Genomic DNA, 18,895 nt, shown 5'->3' with positions numbered 1-18,895 from the left:
CCCGGCGGTCAGCAACCCCAGCCACCCTCCTGCTACATTCCTGCACTGTTCCAGGGGCAAGCCAGGCTGTTCCCAGGTGGTCCCAGGTGTCCTGCCTTCAGCAGACACCTGTGGCCACTAGGACAATCATGTATATACAGTGACAGAAATTGAAATGGTGAGGTTTCAATTAAGAACTCAACGTTTCAGTTTAGGGGGCACAGAATGCAACCTGAAGGACTAAACCTCCATTACGTGTACAAGCGCTTGGCGCGGCGTGGTGTGGGGGGGGGGGGGGAAGACGGGGGACAGACATGCCTCCCTGACTCAAGAGGCACCAGTCACCTATACTGGTGGTAGAGCCCGCCGTGGCAGCAGGCACCTCTCAGGGGCAGGTAGCAATCTCCTGCCCAGCTGACCAGAAGCGCATTTGCTACTGGTCAGGCGTCCATACATGTGCTACTGCACAGTAATCTTGAGTAAATTTGCTACTTGCATTTGTAGGTAGCAAATTTACTCAAGATTAGAGCCAATTACTGTGCAGTAAGCATTTGCACAGTGAATGGGGCCCCAGCTGGGACGGGTTGTGGGACAATCGGAGCCTGGCAGCTCCTTTAGAGGCATGGGCGAGCGGCTGTCGCTGCTGTGTGCACCACGGGGGAACCAAAAGAGGGGGGGGGGGCACATGCCCCCCCAATGCCACACCCCTGGAGAAGCAGGCCAGAGGCAGGAGCAAATGATTTGCCTCTCCCCCTGCCTCACTCCCTCCTGCACTGTGGGGAGCTCTTCCCAGCAGGGAAGTGGGGTCAGGCTGCACTATGGTGGGGGCTGCAGCCACCCCAAAATTCACTGTAGCCCCCCCAACCCTATTCCAGTCAGCCTGGCCCAACACCCCTGCCAGGAACAACCTGGCACTGCCCCGGCCCCAGCCCACAGCCTTCCCTGCCCCACGTGCTGATCCAGGGGCACATGCCCCTGTGCCCTCCCTGGGGTGTGCACAGTGGTGGCGCTGGGGGTGGGGGCTGAATGAAAGCAGGGCTTGCATGTGGTGGCTGCCACCCCGCTTGGCCACATGCTGGCCTGCTTTGCTATGGCTGGTCGTGGCTCTGCAGGCTAGTGACAGGCCTTGCATCCAGCTAATTGTGTGCTGCCGGGGGTGGGCACAACCCCAACCTGGCCATTCAGATGGGTGGGGAGGTGCCGCAATATGCCATGTGGAGCTGGGCAGGTGCCACGATGTGATGTGTGGAGCCGGTGCTGTCAGGCACATCCTTCTTCTTTCCCCTCCCCTGGGTAAGAGGCGAATGTGCCAGGGGAGATGCCACCGCCACGCTCTGTCCCTACCCGCCTGCATGTACCCCCTATGACCCAAGTACCCCTGGGGATATGCATCCCCTGAGTTGACAACCCCTGGCCTAAACTATAATTTGGACTGGTGGGATCTAAGTAAAACAGAGGAAGGCTCTATCCAGAAGGCTGTCCTTTGTGCTGAAGACTCTGGAAGCAGCTACAGCCATTGATTCCTTTCTGAAGAACTGCAGTCTCAGGGCAGCTTTAAGGAGCTGAGGCAACTGAGACAGAAATTGCCAAGAGCAGTAGCTTCATTGGGGGACTTTGGAGAAGGTCTTCCTACCAAGCTCCAGCATTATTTCAGTTGATGGGGTGGTCCCCCGAACCACATGCTCTTAAGGAAGAGAGAGAGAGCTGCCCAAAACTGGGACTCCTCCAGACCTGGATCCAAATTGTGAGTGGAGAGGAGGGCTGGGTTCAAGGAGATACAGACAATAGCTGCAGGGCGAGCTGGATTTATGCCTGCTGCCAAAGCACCTTGGGGCTTTTCAAAGTTTATATCATACTTCCCTCTCTCCCCCTTGGTTTTTGGTATTAAACCCTTGGACTCATTGCTTATGATACTCACTCAGACAGCATAATTCAGTTTGGCAGGTTCCTGGGTCAAGCCAGTGGTGTTTGAGCTTTTAAACAGGAATCCCTAAACCAGTAGCTCCCAATCTTTTGGAGGCTGTAACTCTAATTCCAGGGTGAGCCTGTCTGTGGGGCTCACAACCCCATTCCTAAGTCCTGTGGGAGCTTCCCTAGACACTGGAATCCAGCTGTTTTCACTGCCAAACAGCACTTGGCAGACAGGTTATATCTATTTTCTTCCTGACCACAGTTTTTTTAGATAAACCCTTTGGGCGCTTGTACATGTGACAATGTCATGTGGCTTAATGGCATCACACATTACACGCACCTGAGCTTTGTGGGTTTTACATGACCTTGCATCATTGCAAACTAAACAGCATCCCGATGTAGTTTAGTTTGCAATGTTGCATTTTGGAATGTTGCGGCTATTAGTCAGCTCACCCCCTGGCTGTGGGAGAGGTGGGCAGGCTCCATGGAAAAAAAGACATGAGGTCCCTCACCACTTCTGCCTTCAGCAAGCTCCTGCGGCCAGCAGGACGCCTGGGACCACCCAGGATCAGGTTGGCTTGCTCCTGGGGCAGTGCGGGAAGGTGGCAGGAGGGCAGTTGGGTTTGCTGGCAGCCGGAGAAGGCAGTGGGGACAGTGTGCAGGGTGCTGGAAGCCCAGGCAGGCTGCTAGCTGGCTAAGTGCTCCCCCAGCTTGGAGGTGCCTAATCCAATGCTTCCCCGAGCCCACCCAGGGTTCCAGCACCCCATGCACTGTTCCCGCCAACTTCTCTGGCCACCAGTACACTTAGCTGCCCTCCTGCTGCCTCCCCACATTACCCCATGGGCAAGCTGGGTGTGTTGACAGCCAGAGAAGGTGGAGGGGATGGTGCACGGGGCACTGGAACCCCAGAAGAGCTCAGGGAAGCGTTGGATTGGGCGCCTTTGAGCTGGGGCAGCACCCAGCCAGCTAGCAGCCCACCTGGGCTTCCAGCACCCACGCACCATCCCTGCCGCCTTCTCCGGCTGTCAGCAAACCCAGCCACCCTCCTGCTACATTCCTGCACTGTTCCAGGGGCAAGCCAGCCTGTTCCCAGGTGGTCCCAGGTGTCCTGCCTTCAGCAGGCACCTGTGGCCACTAGGACAATCACGTATATACGGTGACAGAAATTGAAATGGTGAGGTTTCAATTAAGAACTCACTGTTTCAATTTAGGGGGCATAGAATGCAACCTGAAGGACTAAACCTCCATTACGTGTACAAGTGCCTTTGTGCCTAGCCCAAGGTCACACTGGGAGTCTGAGACAGAGAGAAGAACTAAGTCCAGATCTCTTTATGTCCTAGGTTCATAACACAACCATTGCACCAATCCTCTTCTCAAGCCCTTGTTCTTTGTGCAATGTGCCCATGGACATCATCTTGGAAACAGGGAACCTTGGCACTGTAGCCCAGGCCCAGGGGCTATAACTGGAAAGGGGGATACTGCTCTCTGTACAGAATGAGGCTTACAGTGCTGCAGTAGAGCAAAAAACCTTGATTCAAAGTCTTGAGTGAAGGGCTTACAGCACTATGGCTATTCACCTGTTGAAGGATGGTTACAAAGGAAATCTGATTTACTGCTGACAGAGGTTAAAGCAAAAAGATTTTCACAAGGAAATCCAGACTGACCCTCCTACCTCACCCAGCCCAGGGCCCTTGCTCTATTCTGGTGGAGGCCCCTGCTGTTTGGCAAAGTTTTACCAGCCTCCCGACTGGCTGCAGTAGTAGATTTGCATGCAAATTCCCTCTGAAACTTTTAATCAGTTTCCCCCACAAAAGATCAGCTGCATGCAATTAATTGCTGCAGGGGATGAATGAATGCTACCTTCCACCCCTCGAAAAGATGTTTGATTTACTTGGAATAAAGGGCTATAAACAACCCAACACACCAGAGCTCTGCACAGCCAAAGCAGGAAAGATTATATTCAGCTCCCGAAGAACAGATACGAACTGCACGGTCTGATAAAGCAGCTTAAGCATGCAAGCCAAGAGCAAGGCAGGGAGAGCGGACCTGAGCAAAACGAAGAGCCAGGGAAAAACAAAGGAACAGATGTGGCAGCAATGCTGTGCAGAGAGGGAAGGTCACAGCTCACTCCCCTCAAGGAGCTGCATGGGCTCACTGGAGGGAAGCTGCCAGGTGAAGGAACCAGAAGCAGGGTGGGGTCTACAGAGTGATCTGGAGGATGGCAGCCAGCAGTGAATCTTGTAACAGTTGCCACCTATGGCACAGACTGCCCAACCTAGGACTGCAGCTGTGGAAATGGTCTCTCCAACAGTTTTCACGTGCATTAGAGAAGGCACGAAGGAAAGAGGGCAGTGGGTGGCTTCGCATTTGCTAACCAAGCCAGGGAAACAGCTGGGAACGGCAGGTAGAAGAGTGTGATGTGAGGCACAATAGGCTGAATCTGCCCATCCTGATGCTGGGGGCAGGATGCAAATAGACAACAAGAGGAAGCTACCACATGGGGGAGGTAGGTAAACGTACCCAATGGCATATCTGCCCAGCAGCGGAGGAGACGAGTCCCAACTGCAGGCCACTGTACTTGCTACTGGGCAGATTAACACCCTGTCGTAAATGGATGCAACTTCCCTGCAGTCAATGGAAGTGCAATTGATTAGTGCCAAGCTAGACCTTTCCTGTTCTAGCAAACTCAAGCTAGTTTAGTGAAACATGTTTAAATCTCAATCTAGATAAAACTGCAGCTCTCTAAAGTGGATGCCATTAAATTCACTTTGCTTGTATTTACATTGATTTAGATGGCATCCAGTACAAAGTAACAAAAGTGAAGGTGAAACCGGTGTAAGCATGTTTACATTAGGGGTTTCCAGCAATTTAACTAGATCAGTTTCTATATTGATTTTGCTAAAGCAGCATATTTTTCTTGTTAGAGAAGGCCTTAGCTTTACTGGAACTAAGCAGCATGACATTTATTTACTCCAGCTTCCCTTGGAAAAGAACAATCCCCTGAGGGGCCCCTATTTCCTGTGGAGTTGAGAAGCTGCTTGCACTGTTGTTGTGTTGCAGAAATGCCAATGAAAGATCAGTGATTTGCCCCTCCACTCCCTATCTCTTTCCCTGCCTTACACCTACCCTCCTTCTGGATGGCTCACTTTCGGGCAGTGCAAGGGAAGAACAAGCCTTCTTCCTCCCCTCAACATAACCCAATGATGGCTGATGCTACAGAACTAACTCACATGTCTGGCCTCCACAGTCACCCCTGTGAATAAGGATAGTATACCCATATCACAGCTGTGGAACTGAGGCACAAGGTAGATTAAGTGACCTGCCCAAGGTCATATAGCACAAGCCAGGAACTGAACTGAGGTTTCACAGACTAGTACTATAGCTGCTAACTCACCCTTCTGGCAGCCCCCTTAGCAGTAGACACACTGAGGGGGGCAGTGAGGAGATAGAAGAGGCAGGGCAAAGTACCTCAGTTGCTTCATTACAGGGCAGCCATTGCTCTGGTGCTAGCAGCCCCTCCACTATGCTGCCCTCAACAGAAGCCCAACCCAATAGAAACCAGGTGCTGTGGAGGAGCCTGGCTTACAGGCCCCCTTTGAGAAGAAGCATAGTTTCCTTCTTGTCTCTTCACTCTCTCAAACACACACAAAATAGAATCATTAATTTGCTAAGCCCTTCTTACCAACCACCAGCCAGTTCCCCTGAATGCAACTTACTGCAGAGTTGAACCGGAGGTGGCAAATGTTGCAGGAGATGAACTGCTTCTTTTTGAGCGGGGAGGGCACCCCAAAGGTGTGATTGATCACTGCCTTCTGCACAGGATCCATCTGCAAGAAAGGGAGGGGATGTGGTTAGTTGGTGACTAATGCTCTGCTTCAGAAGGTGGATAAACAAACAACCTTTGGCCTGGCCTGGGACCAGTGTATACTGCACTTGCAAGAAAAGGTCCTGGAGAATCACTGCTGAGCATGTCCCACAATTATTTGTTTCCTCTGTTACCACTGGTGAAAACCATCAACACTTAACACATGGTTTCTTGCTCTGCTTTGGCATTAGCTTCCATCTCCTCTAGAAGAAGGAACACAGAACTTTGGAGCCAGGAGGTAAGACAACATTTCAGTTCTCATTCAGGCAGAAGGTCTGATATAAACTTCTCCACGTTATTTGGACACAAGCCAGACACATTCCCCACAGAGTACTACACAGTACAAAGACGCCAAGCCATCTGATGCCTAATCATGCTATTAATGATGGGAGCCACAAAGTGGTGCTGTCTTACAGCCCCTTTCCTTACTGTGCAAGCAGCTGGCAGTCCTTGAAGAAAGGCTGCATTGTAGTTAGTTTTGTGATTTGGTTCTGATAGGGGGGCTGTTGCAAGCAGCAAGAGGACTTAGTACCCAACCTAATCTCTCTAATCAAAGTCAATTCTTTCTTTTGGGGAACTGGGGGTTGGTGTGACCCGAGGTTCACCAGCTTGGTGTTCATAACTGTCTGCTGAAGAGCTACTGTACAAAATGTGAGCAAAATATGTTATACTAATAATACACCTGACTCTGTCCATGTTTTTATCCTCTTTTACTGAAAAACTCAATCTGTGGGATCCCAATATTTGCACTGCTTGGCAGAGTAAACTATGGTTTTTCTCTCTGCTTCTGATCTCTGTTTTGCTCTTTCCTATCTGCTGAGGGATAAGTAACTCCACCACCTTCTGCCAGGGAGAAACAATCATATCTATTAATCTTTTTCATCATCTCATCCACTCTCAAAGCACTTAAAAGCAACACTTGCTCTAGGTGAGGGCTAGGAGTCAATGCCCCTTTTTAACAGGCGAGACAAACAGAAATAACACAGGACATAGAAGTTCCAGCATCTTGTTCCCCAGTGAACAACTCAGAGATAGACCCAGGGAGTGCTTTGAGACTTCCTCTGTCTCTAACCCTCTCTCTCTTCACAACAGTTACCAATATCATGGATGACAAATGATCAGTTTCCATTAGAGGTCCCCAGCTGTCATGCTCAAGAGCCCCAATGAACAGGAGTATTTTCAAGTGACACAGCAGGAACTGCACCCATCACATTAAGGAAAGACAGTTACATTGTCTGAAGATGGTTTTTAAAAAAGAGTCACCAGCCATTAACCCTTTGTTTGCTATTCATCAGCAACTAAAATCCACCTCAATGAGGGCTGGAAGGGGCCTTATCAGCACTAGCTTACAGGGTGCCTATGTCCTCTGCCCTGCAGTGAATGTCACCGTACTACTAACACACTCCTTCAGAAGGGCACTTCTGAAGGCGGCCATTGGAATCTACATTAAATCACTAACATGCTGGAGAACAGACTGCAGGCATCCTTATATTCCCACCAAGCTGGATTTGTGGTTCAGCTCCTTGTCTGTAAAATGACTGCAAAAATCCTGCCTTCCTGCCACTCAGTTTAGATTCTGAGTTCATTTGGGCAGACTCTGGTTCTTGTTAGCGCTAGCACACTGATGCTCCAGTCTCAGTTGGTGCCTGGAACACAGTAAGCAATCTATTTTGCATGCTGTATCAAATTAGTCGAGAATGGGGTGGCAGAGGGGTTAAGGCCTCTCAATACAGCTGTAGAAGGGTAAGCTGGATCCTCATGCTCTCAGTTTGTACCAAAGCCCACTCCCAGTCAACCCAGCTGTAAATGGGGAGCTGGTCATTTGAGTTGGGGAGTCAGGGGCAGCTGGATGTGATGCTGACCACACTGTTCTCTCGGGAGCCTTTGGCTACAGAAATTGCTTTATCTAGGCAAGCCCTTCAATCAAACTATTACCATGACTATTTTGTAATGTTTTTTGATTAGCTGATGAATTTCCAGCACCGTTAGTATTTCACAGGGCGCACACGCTCGTTATGTTGACATTTCGAACAACTCCAGCAATTTGCAGTGAGCTGTGTCTTTCCTCAAAGGGCAGAGTGCAGAGGTTCTGAGGCAAGGCAGATGCAAGAAGACAAATGACAGCCTCTGGTGGGTCTGTCTCTTCCTAATGCTCACCCTCATCTTATTCTTCAGCCATAGCAGCAAACTTGTTCAAAAAGCCATAATTGTTTTAAACAAAATGCATTTATTAAGGGGGGAAAATAAGAATAACCTCTTTGTTTGAGTGCAGCTATAATCTATAATGCAAGTATTGTTCGCTTACCCTGTGGCATAGGAAGATTATCTTATCTGAGTCTTGCTGTCAGTAGAGCCTTGGGTTTTTAGGCGATCGTATTTCTCTGCAAAGCTATTTAGTTGCCGAGACAGGTGCATCAGTCTTTAAGGCACATGCCTGGACAACAGAGCCATTATCAAGACCCCAAATTCCATTCCAGAAGTGAGTAGAATGGTAATATCGAGTGATTAATGAAGTGCCTGTTTGCTATGAAATTTTACTCACTTATCTGGAATATAAATGAAGAGGCTTTCAGTTGCTGATGGGGCATGAGGCATCTAGTAATGACAAAGATGCCACCCCACCCTTGACAACAAACGTGGCAATGCATTATAGGCATCATCCATGTACAGCAAATCTGCACACACAAGAACAGGGCTGGCCTTTGTTTCAGGAAACACCCAACCTATCAGGGCATAAATGAGAGAAGTCTCTCTCAGCTCTGCAGCCATGCGCCAGGATGCTGAGTCCATCTCGCCCACTCTCCCACTGGAACAGAGAGTTAATTTTAATTGACAAACGCTGTCGTGAAACAGCTCTTTGGATTTTAAAGAGCTCATCCTTCATGTCGAGTAGCTCAGGAGAGAGCAGGAGCCAGAGAAGTCCGGAGGAAAATGGAGTGGAACATACAAGCATTGGAGGCTGTCACGGGTAGCCTGAGAAAATCCTGACCCTGGGTCCACCAAGAAATGGCTGGGTGGGGAGAACTTAAGGAAGTATGGGTAGGCAGAAGATAACCCCCTCTGGACTGGTGGTTCCAGACACATAATGTGGGCACCAAGTGCCCATAGGAAACTCACCGAGGAAGAATTGCCCTGTGATTGAGCCACTGGACTGGGACTCCCGAGCTGTGGGCCCTGTTCCCAGCTCTGTCACACGCTCCCAAGTCAGTATGACATTAGTGGGGAAAGTCACCTTATAGTTCTGTGCCCCAGCTCTGTATCTGTAAATCTAAGGCAGTTATATGTCCTTGAGCTGGTTCTGTCAGTTCTCTAGGGCATGGACCGTCTCTCCCTGTGTGGTTGTGCTGCAGCCATCACAGCAGCCCACAAGGGGAACATTTTTTTGGCTGAAATTTTCAGTGTTTCCATTAAAATTAATCCTTTTCCCTTTCATCAGAAAATTGGAATAAAGAAAGAAGGGGAAGAATAAAATAAAAACAAACTCTAAAAATGGCTTAATCTTTCTTTTTTTTTGGTTTGGTTTTTAATCACTAATTTTCATTTTGTTTTGGTGGGGGAAAAATTCCAACCATCTGAACATTTTTGTGGAAAAGATTTAGATTGTTAAAAAAAAACTGTTGGAAAAAAGAAAAAGCAAAATTTTTCAATGAGAATTTGTCAATATGAGACACAAGTTATATCAGAACAGCAGCTGAGCAGGCTGATGGTATGAAGGGAGGCAAGATTCCTGAGTCTTATTACCACTGGTTCAGTGCAGATCACCTCTCCTGCCTGTGCCTCAGCATCCCCTTCTGTAAAATGGAGATGTTGTTACTGATCTGCTTCCCACAAGAGCTGAGGGGTGGGAACATCACTATCTGACAAATATTTTGAGATCTGTGGGTGGAAGGAGTTTGAGATGGACAGGGGATGTATTGATATATACAAAGATCAGATGTTCATGCAAAGTACCTGGGGTAAATTCTTTGGCTAAGGACTCCAGCTAGTGTGGGTGGTCCAGGGTTTTGTAAAGAGGGGGAGCTCTATGCCACAGACGGAAAAGGGTAGTGAAGGCCGCTGCACTAATGATCAAGGGCCCTTGATGCTATGTGGTAACAGTTTACATGCCTATTAATTAATGCTAAGCTACAGCCTCACAGAAAGCCTCATTGTCCATTTTGGATACTTCGGATAAAGTATCTCCCATTAATATCAATACCAGAGGACATTTTAACTGTCCAATCAATTTTTATTCAGTTCATATTTGCTTTAATAGCACTCGCCTGACATGAATTTATTCAGCTTCTAGTAAAGCATCAGGACTGCCTTGAAGCCCCATTTTGCAACTGTGAAAGACACAGTTAAAGCACAGTCACCTCCTGCCAGGGGATTCTTCAAACTACTCTATTTTTTTTTAGAGGGATGAACTCTATGATGTTTCCCAATGGGTTAGATTCCTGCATCATCTCAAGCTCCTTGTTAGCATCCTCTTTTACAGGACTTTCTCACTCCCCTCAGTCGATGTCCTGCACTCACTGGCTGCATTCTTTTAAGGAAAAGATGGCACATCCCAAATTAACTGCAACACATTTGCTTCCAGTTTTGGGGAAGCCACAGCTGCAGCTCATATGAAGAATGCAGAAGCTTCAGTGAACAAACTCCAGGGAACCCTGCAGGCAGAGAAGACCGTAGCAGGGTGCGGGGCCCAGGGCAAATTGGCCTGTGTGGGGCCCAGACAAGGTGGTGGTTGGGGGAGTGGTGAGCGGTTGGACACAAAGGCGGCCTGGCTCCATGGGCCCCCCCGAAGCGCGGGGCCCAGGAAAGTCACCCCGATTTGACCCCCCACCCAGGGACGGCCCTGCCTGCAGGTAAAACCCTGCTTCACTAACACTGCCTCCTACGAGAAAGTTTCCATTTGCAACCAGATCAGCAAATCCTGCTGGCTGCAAGTGTAATCAAATAATTAAACAGGAGCATCTGGCATCAGAGCTCCTGGGTACATTTCCCATCTTTGACACTGATTTCCTTTGTGACCCTGGGCAAATCCCTTGTGCCCTATACTCATATAAAGAGGAGTCAACACAAGTCCTATGTTTTACTCAAGTCCTGGGTCAAAGGGCTTAACACAACTTGTACTGGTACCCTCACTATACGAACAAATGTTATTTTCAGGAGCTGATTTTCAAAGATGTCAAGCATCCCCACTCATGCTACTGACATCACCTGTGGCTACTCAGGACTCCTCAAGATATCATCCATTAAAATCTAGGCCTCAGACTTCCACATCTGTAAAATGACAATAACAACCTCCATGCCCAGTAGCGGTCTGTGTTGTGGTTGGACAGCCCTGGAGTTGCCTTCTCTTCTCCTCATCAGCAGGTATGTTCTGAGCTTTGAACACTCATTGTTTGTTGCTGGCATCACTGTTCACTTCTAGTGCCTGGATGGGTCTGGCTGATCTGTCATCTCATCTCTAACCTGACTGGAGGGCCGCACCCAGACAGCAGTGGTGGACGGGTCATTTTTGACCTGGAGGGATGTGGGCAGTGGGGTCCCCCAGGGCTCGGTCCTCGGGCCCGCACTGTTAAACATCTTCCTCAGCAACTTGGACGGAGGGGTAAAAAGCACCTTGTTCAAATTCGCAGATGACACTAAGATGTGAGGGGAAGTGGGCACGCTAGAAGGGAGGGACAGGCTGCAATTGGATCTGGACAGGTTGCAGGGGTGGGTGGATGAGAATAAGATGGGGTTCAATACTGACAAGTGCAGGGTACTGCGCCTAGGGAGAAAGAACCAGCAGCATACCTACAGGCTGGGGAACTCCCCTCTCATCAGCACAGAGGCAGAAAAGGATCTTGGAGTCATTATAGACTCCAAGATGAACATGGGCCAACAGTGTGGGGACACAGTCAGGAAGGCTAACCGCACCTTGTCATGAATCCACAGATGCATTATGAGCAGGTCCAAGGAGGTGATCCTCCCCCTCTATGCAACACTGGTCAGGCCGCAGTTGGAGTACTGCGTCCAGTTCTGGGCGCCGCACTTCAGGAGGGATGTGGACAACATGGAGAGGGTCCAGAGGAGGGCCACTTACATGGATAGGGGCAGCAGGGCAGGCCCTACGAGGAGAGGCTACGGGACCTGAATCTGTTCAGGCTTCACAAGAGAAGGCTGAGAGAGGATCTGGTGGCCATCTATAAACTGGCCAAGGGGGACCAGCATGCAATGGGAGAGTCCCTGTTCCCCTGAGCACTACTGGGAGTAACAAGGAATAATGGCCGTAAGTTGACAGAGAGTAGATTCAGGCTAGACATCAGGAAGCGCTACTTCACAGTCAGGGCAGCTAGGGGCTGGAACCAACTTCCAAGGGAAGTGGTGCTTGCTCCTACCCTGGAGGTCTTCAAAAGGAGGCTAGATAGACACTTTGCCGGGGCTGTTTGACCCCAGTACTCTTTCCTGCCATGGCAGGGGGTCGGAGTTGATGACCTGCTCAGGTCCCTTCCGACCCTACCAACTATGAAACTATGAAACCAGGCTGTACCTGAGAGACCACTACAACAAATGTGCCATGTGCCCATCTGGGAGTGGCATTAACCAGCTGCCCCCAAAGAGACCTTTTAAGGCAAGGCATGCTTAGGGTAAGCTGGTTTGCTTCTGTCCTATTTCTAGCTCTTCTTTGTGTATTCCTTGGAAAATGGACCACAAAACTGCTGTCCCTTCCCTGCCTGCTGCTACTGACAAATCACATCTAAAGCTGAGTGAGATCAGGCTCAGTTAATGTCACTTGCTAACTAATTTAATTGCTTTGAACACAGATCTTCACAAAACCCAAGGAAGCAGTTCTCCAGTCATGTGGAGATGTCTACTTCAGAAAGTTCTAGTGTTGTGTACATTACAAATGCCATTTTTTCCTTTTACCTACTTCTGCACATCATACGGACATTATTACGAAACACCTGAGCACCATACACTTTTAGTCTCCCACCTCTCTTGTACACTAATGCAGTGCTATTCTCCCCATTGTACCGATGGGGAAACTGAGGCACAGACATACTAAGCAACAGTCCCGTAGAGAACTGAGTCTCCCAAATCCCTGCCAGCACCTTATCCACTGCACCACTGTTTAGCATCTTTCACCATAACACTACATAGTACCTTACACCTTCCCTTGGCTTTTTAAAGATTCATTTATGCGTCTACATATCATTATTGGGAAGCAGGTCAGCCAGACATATCCCCATGTTACAGATCAGATAACTGATGCACAGAAAGGCAATGGGTTTTCTTTCAGCTCAGATCTGGAAAACGAACCCAAGAGTCCTAGCTCCTAACCCCCCGGATCAAATGTTGAAGACAACACACTTCTCCAAAGACAAAGGTGACTGCAGTTGCAGAAGGGTTTACAGCTGGTTTGCCTCATTGTTCTCTGGATTTTGAAGTAAAACAATGTGAACAGCTCTGAAAAGGCTCCAGGAGTTGAGCCACGCTGCACACAGTCTTTCTAAGGAGCTGGTGTATCTGGCCAGTGCATTCAGCCCACTTGTACTACAAACACTGAATGGCACCTTGTCACGGCATCTCTCTGCTCCACCGAGCAACTCCGTAGAGAAGAGTGTGTTTTTAGCACACAGAGGACTTGGTTAGCACAAATTGGCTCCTTCCACTGGGTAATGCTGAATGGTTCCGACACTTTGAAGCCACCTGAGAATTCCCCTGCTTCTACTTGCAAGACGCACAGTGGCAACTTTCTTTCAACATATACACAGCTGCAGATATTTGAGACAGAAAACCCTGTTAGAGCCTGATCTTCTCTCCCCCAGAGTCTGGCACTGGGCTTTCCCCCCATACACATTCTTCCTCAGCCCAGCCACATGTAACAAAGCACCTTGATAAAAGCAAACGGAGTATGATGTCCTTGTCCCAGTCTGTGATAAACACAGCTCTGCTGAAAGATCCCTGCTGCTTAGATTGTACGTACCAATTCTTACTGCTTGGGAACGTCTGTCAATGAGAAGCATCTGAGACCCAGAGTCCAGCAAGATTAACCAGCATGCCCTGGGATCCTTGTGTTGCTAGCTTCAGAGAGAAGTTGCATGAAACCAGGGAGTAGTTTTTGGGTACAGTCTGAGCGGAGAGTGAAGTTCTCAGCTTTACAGTCGATTCCTATGGACTCAAATTACTTTATTTATCTCTGGATGTTCCTAATGATATAAATAGAGATCTCTGCGTTGAACTTCCTGCCAGTCACCGAGGTCAGAAATGGGAATTCATAGGGAGACAGTATTAGTTTGGATGGTGCCTTTTGTTGTTGTGGTTTTACAAGACACTGTTAGATTTTGGGGATTTGCAACATTGCAATAGCCGGAAAATGCCTTCGGAGCATGAAATATGGCCTCTTTATTACGGTGTTTTGCTTTGAGGGGCGTAAGGGTGCAGAGCTTGGGAAGGATTCAGAGCAAAACATCTGCTGGGTTCATGAGAGCCTAGTGACCTGCCCAGAGAGCAAAAAAGATTCTGCTGTGCAGTAGTAAGCAGCTCTCACTCCATGCTGCTGACGTAGGGATGATTATTATAATGTTCTATGGTTGCAGCAGTAATACAACCAGCACTTGGGTTTGGTGAAAGCAAAGGGCAAGTTCACTGACTGGAGTGGAGCTGCCCTCTGCTTGCACCAAGTCTAAAAGAAATCCAGCATAGCTGGAAAAATGAAATAAAGACCCTACATAAGTCCAGTCTTCTGAACTCGCATTTAAGGCTCACCTGGCAGATGGGATCTCTGATGATCTTCTCAGGACAGACAAGTCAGGAAATGGATGGGAGGAACTAAAGGGGGGACAACAGGCTTTTAACTGAGAAGTAAACCTCATCCACAAGGTGCTGAAAAGGATTTAAAGTCCAACACATGGGCCAAGCTGAAAGCCAAGTCTTGTTGAGCATGATGGCTTGGAAATAGCCCCATTGCTGGGCTATTTCCTTCCACTGCCTGCAATTTCCTCCCTGGATCAATTCCTACCAGTTAATTAAATGAATCCATATTTCCCATGTGGGTTCTTTTCAGTCTTTTGGTCTGCAAGGCGTTCCATGCTGAAATGTGACCAGACTCGGGCCCTGCAGCCTGCACTCCACCCTGAGAACACCAGATACATGCCAGGCTGAACTTGCCCTATGCCATTCTAACCAGCACTTGCTCCTCCTCCATTGGAGACAGCTCCTCTAAAGGTGTCCAGTCATTCCTTGGTCTCTCTGCTGAGCTGAGCAGAGCTGGATCTAGCTGATTAGCCCAAGCTGCAATGCTGCTGTTTCTTTTTAAAGCAGACACATGTCAGATGGAAATGATTTGCGCTATCTACTGACCAGCTTTGGATTCAAACTGGTAATCTTGAGGCGTAACGTTTCCATGGAGCCCAGACAGCTTTATCACAGTTCTCCAGTGTGCTTATAGACACTTATGCCCTACTGTTCTCTCTTGCTACCTATTCCTGGCAGGACTCAGAGCTATTTGCAATCTGCGGCTTTGCAGATCTTTTCTAGAAGCCACAAAGATGCGTCACAAACACACGCTTGTGTCTCAGACTGCTAGAGCTTTGTCTTTTCCCATCCCAGCTGGGTGTGTAATCACTAGTGGCCTCCATGCGCCAGGGCATCTGGTTGAGATGAGCCCACAAGCCTGGACCTCCCTGTAGGAAAGTGGGTGGAATGTTACCTGCTTGTTTTGCACGCTTGGGCAGCATGATCAGATGTTTCCAGTGAGCATGAGACAAATGTATGTTCAACACCAGTCTGACCACAGAACACAGGCTCTATGGGCAGAGGTGTAACTGGCCAGTTCTGTGTCCTGGGCTGCAGTGCTACATGGTGCAGGGGCAGCAGCTGGACGTTCACTGCTGCAGGGGGCAGATGTCACCTCCTTTTTTTGCTGCCAACAAGTATGTTGAGCAACCATACAAACACCAATGTTCAAGGGCAAAAAAGCAGGTGACAAGTTAACCTTCTCTGACACCACTCTCACTCCCCGCCCCCCTCATAGCACCCTGCTTCTGCCACCCAGACATCGCCAGCCCCATCACTGCTGCTCTTCCCTGCTTGCTGCTGGAGCCAAAGCTGCTGCAGGGCGCAGGGGAAGTGGGAGGGGAAGATGCATGCCCCCCCCCCAGGCTCCATGCCAACACCCTGACTCCCTAGGTAGTGCCCAGGGTGGATGCTCTGCTCACCCAACCATTGCTTGCCTCTTTAGGAAGTGCCCAGGGTGGATGCTCCGCTCACCCAACCATTGTTATGCTTCTGCTTCTGGGACGTTGGAAGGACAGCCAAGTGGCATAAATAATCATGAGTGGTTCAAGTTAGCTGCTGGCTCTGACAGCTAAAAAAGGGAACACAGGCAAAGAATGGCTGTGTTAATGGCATTACAGAACAGCATCCTCTGCTGTAATCCTGCACATTATTATAGGGGGAGAGATGGGCTCAATCTGGGGTTTCAAAAGAGCCCAGTGGAGTTTGGTGTGTGACTTCCATTCAAAGACAAGGGGAAAGGGGAGCCAGGTGTTTCTGAAAATCTCCCCTTTAATAGACAGCACTCCTAATTGGTGCTTTTTTAACACATCTGGGCCCCTACCTCAAAACACCTTGCATTTCACTCAGGTAGAAAGCTCTTTCCCCAGGATCCTGCAGATGTTCACACCTCTTGTCCTACTCCAAGTACCTGGATCCTGTAGCCCTTCACACCCATTGTCCTGCTTCAAACTGTGAAGCGTGTTGGATGAAATGGGCTAACACTCCCCCACCAAGCACACACAATGCTGTGGTCTGTAAGCTAATCGTGGCTCATTTAACTCAATTGCGATTCATTCCAGGGACAAGCCTGCCTGGTTGTGTGCTCTCCCTGGCCACCTACTGGCAGAAGAGCAGCAATTGACTTGGGAGGACTATGTGTAAACAGCTGTGCTGCTCCTGTTTTGATCCCAGTCAAAACTTGGGGCAATCAGTTCCCAGTCAAAGGAGACATCTGTTTGCAGCCAAAGCTGTCTGGAAAAGGGAAGTCAGCATCACAGCCCCCATTTCACAGAGGGGCCAACAAGGCACTAAGACATTCAAAGCAGGCCTACACTTTTAAGCCCTGAGCTCCTGGGCAAGTGAAGGTTTTGATGATGAAGTTCAGGTAGCCAATGCTGAAAAGATTGGCCTAGGTGACTTGCCAAAGTTCACTTGGCAAAGCCAGTGGCATGGCAGAGGCGGTGGGAGAAAGACTTGTCAGGTTGGCAAGTCAGGGCAGCAGCTCCACAGGAGGATGCAAAACTGGGCTTGTGTCTCTCTAACTGCCCCTCCAGGCTCTGAAATGACCTCCTAGCACAAGCATCTGTTCACATGATATATTCCCAAGGAACCCACTGTTCATTGGTGCAGATATCTCCCAAGACAGCAGGGTAGTAAATTGCCACCTCCTATGGAAAAGTCCCACTCAGACCAAAAATGGATTTTATTTTGGTCAAAATTTTTAATTAAAAATATTTATTTTCCCTGTAAAACCTGCAAACTCTGGTGGGGGTTGTTTTTTTTTTGGGGGGGTGGGGGGTGGAGGTTGTTTGTTTGTTATTTTTTTTAGGAAGGGGGTCTCAAAAAGCAAAGAATCCCTGCTAGTCCACTAGTTAGAAAAAACAGCTTCTAGCAGAAACAAAAAAATTGCAATGGAAGTTTATTTTTCTTTTCCAACCAGTTCTATTTACTTCCCTGGCCACAGTAAGAAGCTTCTGATATACTCTGATGGTTGATCAGGGAGGTAGGGGGAAAAAGGAAAAAGCATGATATTAAGTACTTGAGACACTATTTGATATCTCTTATTATATCACAGCACAGCACATACCTTAAGACTTTGGCTTGTCTTCAGAATGACCTTGAAGTTAGCAAACTACCAGGAGAAATTTCACAGTGAGTACAGAAGGCCTGATTACTCACCTTACCATATGTGGCAGGTGGCAGACGCCTTATATCTTTAGACACTCACACTCTCTCCCTCTTTTTTTTGTTTCAACTAATAAACTGCCCTCCAAAGCAACTTTATTACTATTGATTCTGGGAGTGAAATCCAATTGATCTTGGTTGAAATGAAGCATCTTTTTAATTCTGGAGCATAATAGTGATAAATGGAGTAGGAATTCACCTTTCAGGATTGATCTTGGACACTCCCTTGTTTCAAATAGGATTCCTGTCTCCTGATCAAGTTCAGGGCTTTTTGCAACATACACACCTAAAGCACTCTCACCCTGGTCTTGCAAACAGGCTTTACTTCAAGCTCAGAGTGGTGCATGCAGGCTCAACACACTCATTTGTATTGGTCAAAGAGCATGCTAGCAAACTAGAAAACTGCCTGGTCTGGGCACTGGGAGCCATACGCCTTTGTCTGGTACCTAACAAGACAGGGGCTTCTCTATCAATAGGGTCTGACTGCAGGAGAGTGGGGCCACAATAGAGTAAATGTCCAGGATCAACTTAAGAGAGAATTTTTGGGGTGATGACATTTATAAAGCAGCACGGTGCAGTAGGTAGGGCTTTGGATGGGGTCTAGGCGATATGAGTGCTTGCCCCAGGCTCTACCAACAATCTGCCTTGTGACCCCGAGCAAGTCATGCTGCCTCTCTTGCCCTTCCCCTCCCTTGAGTAATGTTTTGTAGTGTAGCTTCCTGCTGTGATAGATAGTCTGGAGGTACTTTCATTCTGGTACCCAGGTATTTGCAGCTGCTCTTGCTCCTTAGTCGGGTGGTAGGACCTCCCTGTTGCTCTTTTGGGAATGTGGTGTCAGGATTCCCCTGATGTCCTGAGTGAAACCCATAGCTACATCTCTATGTGCTCTGTGGGCACTACTGGACTCTTTGGAAAATTTGGCCCAAACCATATAGGCTGAGCCCTCTTGGGGCACAAATCCTGGCAGGAACTGACCATTATCATTCTTATTCAAAGCCAAGTGGAGGTGAGGATGCTTTGTGTCTCCCAGAATCAGCCCTGTCTGCATCTGCACTGCATTCTCCTGGACCACGGGATATCTCCCTGCCCACTAACTGCTCTCTGGCCAGCTGGCTGCCTTCAGTTATTACCTCTGTTTTCTGATTATTCCTTTCCTTTCCTATCCTTGGATGCATGCAGCACTTGACAGGTTTAGGCAAGGTGCAG

General features: G+C 48.6%; 1 protein-coding gene across 6 annotated transcripts in view; it reads right to left on the bottom strand.

Annotated features, from left to right (window-relative positions):
• The window catches only part of LOC102384715 (zinc finger protein 385C), a 225,075-nt gene that overhangs the window by 24,416 nt on the left and 181,764 nt on the right, over positions 1–18,895 (bottom strand). For 4 of the 6 annotated variants that reach the window (XM_014524249.2, XM_025214511.1, XM_014524247.2 and 1 more), the window contains exons 4-5: positions 5,607–5,717; positions 4,411–4,515 (exon numbers count right to left, since the gene is read on the bottom strand). In XM_014524249.2, the coding sequence (XP_014379735.1) occupies positions 4,411–4,515; positions 5,607–5,717 (216 nt within the window). Of the gene's footprint in view, positions 1–4,410; positions 4,516–5,606; positions 5,718–13,712; positions 13,852–18,895 lie in introns of those variants that run through there. The other 2 variants (XM_025214512.1, XM_014524248.2) reach the window with 2 other exon arrangements.

Source organism: Alligator sinensis, unplaced genomic scaffold (assembly GCF_000455745.1).
Source record: "Alligator sinensis unplaced genomic scaffold, ASM45574v1 scaffold1377_1, whole genome shotgun sequence".
Classification (NCBI taxonomy): Eukaryota; Metazoa; Chordata; order Crocodylia; family Alligatoridae; genus Alligator; species Alligator sinensis.
The sequence above is the reverse complement of the archived record's forward strand: the minus strand, read 5'-3'. Positions and strand labels throughout refer to the sequence as shown.